At 44.0% G+C, this 4,510-nt stretch overlaps 1 protein-coding gene across 1 annotated transcript in view; it reads right to left on the bottom strand.

The window, feature by feature from the left end:
* Positions 1–377: 377 nt before the first annotated feature.
* Positions 378–4,510, bottom strand: part of LOC103363140 (regulator of G-protein signaling 6-like) — a 19,401-nt gene continuing 15,268 nt past the window's right edge. The window contains 4 exon segments of the mRNA XM_008289761.1: positions 378–425; positions 734–790; positions 3,345–3,434; positions 4,185–4,371. Coding sequence (XP_008287983.1) covers positions 378–425; positions 734–790; positions 3,345–3,434; positions 4,185–4,371 — 382 coding nt within the window.

The raw sequence follows: 4,510 nt of genomic DNA, 5'->3' as shown, positions 1-4,510 counted from the left end.
ATATCTTTCCAAGGAACGCATATATATATTTATATATAAAACAACATGGAAACAAAACTGATTCGCTTCGTCAACCAGTTTAGCCACCGAATTAATGAAAGGGGGGGCAGCCCTAGACCGGATGTGCTTATATGCTGCATGCCATGTGATGTGTTGGCCGAGGTTCCCCTTTGTCAGCATTGTCTTTTTTTTTTTCTTCAGTGTTTTTTTGGGGGGGCGTCGACCCCGGCAGGCCCAGTGCTGCGCTACCAATATGGCAGCAGTCCCCGGAGCAGCATCTGAGGGCCTCCACGGCGGCGGCCCAGCTCCCATGTCTGTGCCCCGTCCCCAGCCCCTGAGCGGCAGGGTCTGGCTGTGCACCTCCAGCACAGGCTGTGTCAGGACTGCATCAGGCCTGTCAGGCGCTTTCCCGTCAACGACTTGCCCTAGAAGGTCGATTCAAACGAAATAAGAAAAAAAAAAGAGGCGTTACCGGACTGAGATGTTAAAAGCAAGAGATAGTTGATGTGTCACACAGAAACACTACCAACAAGGAGGTGCTCGGCTAGAACGCTGCAACCATTCACGTGACTAGCAGGCTACGTCATCCACACATACACATCCTATTACAGCTTTTTATTTTAAAAAAAGGCCACAATAGTGTGTAATATGGTTACAAATTGCAAAAAGCCACTGATAGTGAGCCAGCCAGTGTGGTTTGTGATATGAACAGCCCCAGCTCCAAATGACTTACCACACTGCGGGTGAACTTCTCCAAGGAGGTGCGGCGGCCCTGTTCAGTGTCTGCTGGCTGCTGTTTTGGGAGGGGGGGGGGAAGCAGGGTGAGTGTTTGGGTCAGGTATGGGTGTTGACGGAGGAGGGGGGGGTGGGGGGGGGAAGGTTGGAAGTGATGTCGTTAGTGAGGAAAAGAAGGGGCCAAGCATTGCAAAAATGAGGGCCGAGGACAGTGCGGGTGGGTGGGTGGGTTGCAAATTTAGGAAAATGGAGTGGGGTCAGTGACAGGCCAGCAGAAGGAGCAGAGCATGAACAGAGGAAGCTGTGATTCGCTGAAAAGCTCCATATTACACAGTTAAACGGCTAAAAGAGTGTTTAGCTATGCAGGTCTGACAGTGGAACCCTACAGGAGGTCGACAGGACAGCAAAACAAAGGAACTCTTGCATCCGTCAGCTATTTAATCGGTCTGTTATGTTTGTGTTCTGTATGTTAGATTCGCTTTTTTTTTTATACGCAGCAGTTTGTCTGGGTTTGCCGTATGTGTGTCATGTATTTTTTAAGCCTGTTCCTTTGGCATTTTAAATAATTTAGCAGCTCCCTTGCACCTGCATTTTGGTCACAGTGGTTTTTGCCTTTTCGGGGTTCTGTTTGTGGCGTCACGCTGCTTCCAAAGCTCACATACTGTATCGCACTGAGTTAGAAAATGCTGCTAAATGACATTAAAATGACCCATCCTAGTGAGTTATAAATGTGAGATGCTTCGTTTCCGCATGTATGCAATATGAAAGAAGTAAAAGCAGCAATCCTGCAACGTAGGAATACACAGACGGAAAAGTCCTGCATTCAGAGTGTTGATCAAAAACACCTGGAAATATATCTATAGCACCGAAGGCTAAAGTACTCATTATGCACTGTGGTCCATTTGTGAATTGTTGCATGAGGCTATAATTACTGCTGCATTGGATTAATGTGTGAACATCACTAATCACTAAGTATTTACTGTCTTTGCAGGCTCAGATGTCTTACAGCTAACAGGCGGATTGCTCTTCTGTTTTTAAATCAGTGATTAAGAGTGTTATGTTGTATTGCAGTGCAACAGCTTCTCTGTGAAGCCAAACTGTAAAACCAAATCTGCACTTCTTCAAGGATTACCGGCCTCGACTCTTCTCAGATGCTTCACAACATGTACTCGCTAACAGTATCACACACGTCTTAAAGTCATTGATTAAATGTCGTAGAAGCAACTCTACGATGTTGTCTCCTCTAATTTGACTCCACTCAAACACCATAAACATACTCTACGTGATATAATGGAAATAATTCACACATATTAGTCTGTAACAGGAAACTGATTCTGATGAAGAGTGATGGCACTTTTTTGTTTCGTATAAAACCGTGACTGAATGTATGTTTTTAGTCATCAGTACTGCGGATTCAAAGTGGAAACACTCATTTCTCTGATGACAGCTAGCTTAAAAACATGCCCTCTTGGTAAAAAACTAGATTTTAACTGGAGGAGGTCTTTAATCTTAGGGTACCAACTTCTGCCCTTAAATAGGCGATTTATAATCTTTCTTTCATTTTAAACGCATCAAGTCGAAGAGCTCCTTTATACATCAGTTTGTCCTGCTACTTAATCAGCATCAGTGTGTTGCCAACTAAGATTTTTGTATTGAAAAGATGTCGCAATGCTGTTATTTGTTTGATCAGTAAGTATGAGCATGGTGGGGTGGAGGGTTACCGATGAACTGAACTGAAAATGTAAAATGAATTTTAGTGTAAGTTGACCATAAAGTTGTATTGAATTGTGTTGTGTCATATCGCATTGTATTATATTGTATCACAATGTATCATTTTGCATGTATTGTATCAATTTTGCACCATATTATATTGTATCATGTTGTATCATTTCACTTTGTATTGTATCAAATTGTATCGTATCGTAATTGTATCGTATCATACTATAATCGTATTGTATCGTAATCATATATCGTAATCGTATTGTATTGGAATTGTATAGTATCATTATCATATCATATCGGAATCGTCTCGTAATCATATCGTAATTGTATCGTATTGTAATTGTATCGTATCGTATCATAATCGTCTAATTTCGGATCACAGGGTATTGTATTGTTTCATATGGCATCATTACATTTTGTATCATATATCGCATTGTGATTGGATCATATCATGTTGTAATATTGTAGCTTGTACAGTCGGTTAATTTTTATGTCAATTTTGCAACCAAAATGTTGTAAAAGTATAAAATAGCATGAAGTGAACTCCCTCAAAACTTGACTAAACGTCCTTAGCTACATTCCACTACTGTCGCTAACTACCGTAATTCCTGGACTATAAGCCGCTACTTTTTCCACACGCTTTGAACACTGCGGAAAGTCAGTGGGTGTGGCTTATATTCATGTGCGCTCAAAAGTCTGAACATTACGGTACTTTGCTGCATGTGTTTAACGTTTGACTGTATGTTCGCAGTAAATATGAACCTGGAATGTGTTTAAAAAGATAAAACCAAAGAAAAAAGAACCAAACCAACATGAGCGATGCAGTACGAGTGACCACGCAGTGTTAAATGTTGGGGGCAAAATCGGGGTCAGTGAGTGCAGCTCACCTTCTTTCTAGCTAACAGGAGGTCTTGGTAGATGTTGGATCGCAAAAAGCGTGCATAGCTGTCACTTTTCATTAGCTTGAATATGTGCTCCTGCAAGACAAAGAAAAAACAGATGAGTGTGCGTCGCCTCGCGTGGCTAAAGCGAGAAAAGAAAGCGAGGAATGATTACGGTGATGCAATGCACGCATGTGTGATTTGTAGGTGGAGGGGTGATGCCAACCGGACGTGCTGACATGAGCGGCAGAGTCCTGCGAGACTGAGCTGAGTAATGTCCTGCCAGTGAGAGGCGTTGCACGTCACACATCACCAAGCCACTTTGAAACCAGAGGAATCCATGGTGACCCGACCGAACAGCCTATTCATGGCATTACTTGCCTCATTAGGCCCTGGCACAAACACACTCCGTCATTCTTCCTCTCTCCTCTCTCCTTTTATTCCTCCGCGCCCTGTCATTCATTCACTTGTGTAACATGAGTGGGGTGGAAGGGTTCAGTGTTCCTGTGGGTAAGTGGACGAGAAAGGAAATAAATGGCCGGAGTGTGTGTGTTGTCAGCGGAGGGCAAACCCGTCTGAACTCAAATGAATCTTATATCAAAGGAAGACAGCATGCAAAGAGCTGTTGGGCGTAAAAGGAGAGTTTGTGGAACGTCTACGTCACTTCCTGTGCAGAAACAAAGATGGCGCCATCGCTGTCTGTGAGTGCAGGCGCAGGTGTGTTGACACTGTATGCGTCTGGTGTTTGTTCAGACTTGTGTGACTGAGCGCTCATGCATGCGTGAACATAAAAAAAAAAAAAAGCCATGTCAATCCGCCCGGAAGAAAAGAAACAACCCCGTCCACCTGAGCGTCCTCGTAGCTGTATCGTCCCGGGTCTTTGAGGTTCTGGCTGGTGCGCTCGTAGCTGTGAGAGTCCAGGTTGATGGAGCTCGGCGCTCCTTCGGCCAGAAACTCCTGCCAGATCTCCTGAGCCCTGGAGGACACGTCCTGGAGCGGCCGTCGCTTCAGATCCTGCACCGCTAACCAGAACCTGCAACAATACGGTTACAGCAGATATGAGCTCATCAGATACGCTGACGATGACGTTATTTACATTTAAAACATACTACAGTGTGTTAACTTCAATGCTTTGACTCCACACGTCATGGTGCTGGAAGATGATCCAATAT

The sequence above is a fragment of the Stegastes partitus genome, unplaced genomic scaffold (assembly GCF_000690725.1).
Source record: "Stegastes partitus isolate 25-593 unplaced genomic scaffold, Stegastes_partitus-1.0.2 Scaffold634, whole genome shotgun sequence".
NCBI lineage: Eukaryota > Metazoa > Chordata > Actinopteri > Pomacentridae > Stegastes > Stegastes partitus.
The sequence above is the reverse complement of the archived record's forward strand: the minus strand, read 5'-3'. Positions and strand labels throughout refer to the sequence as shown.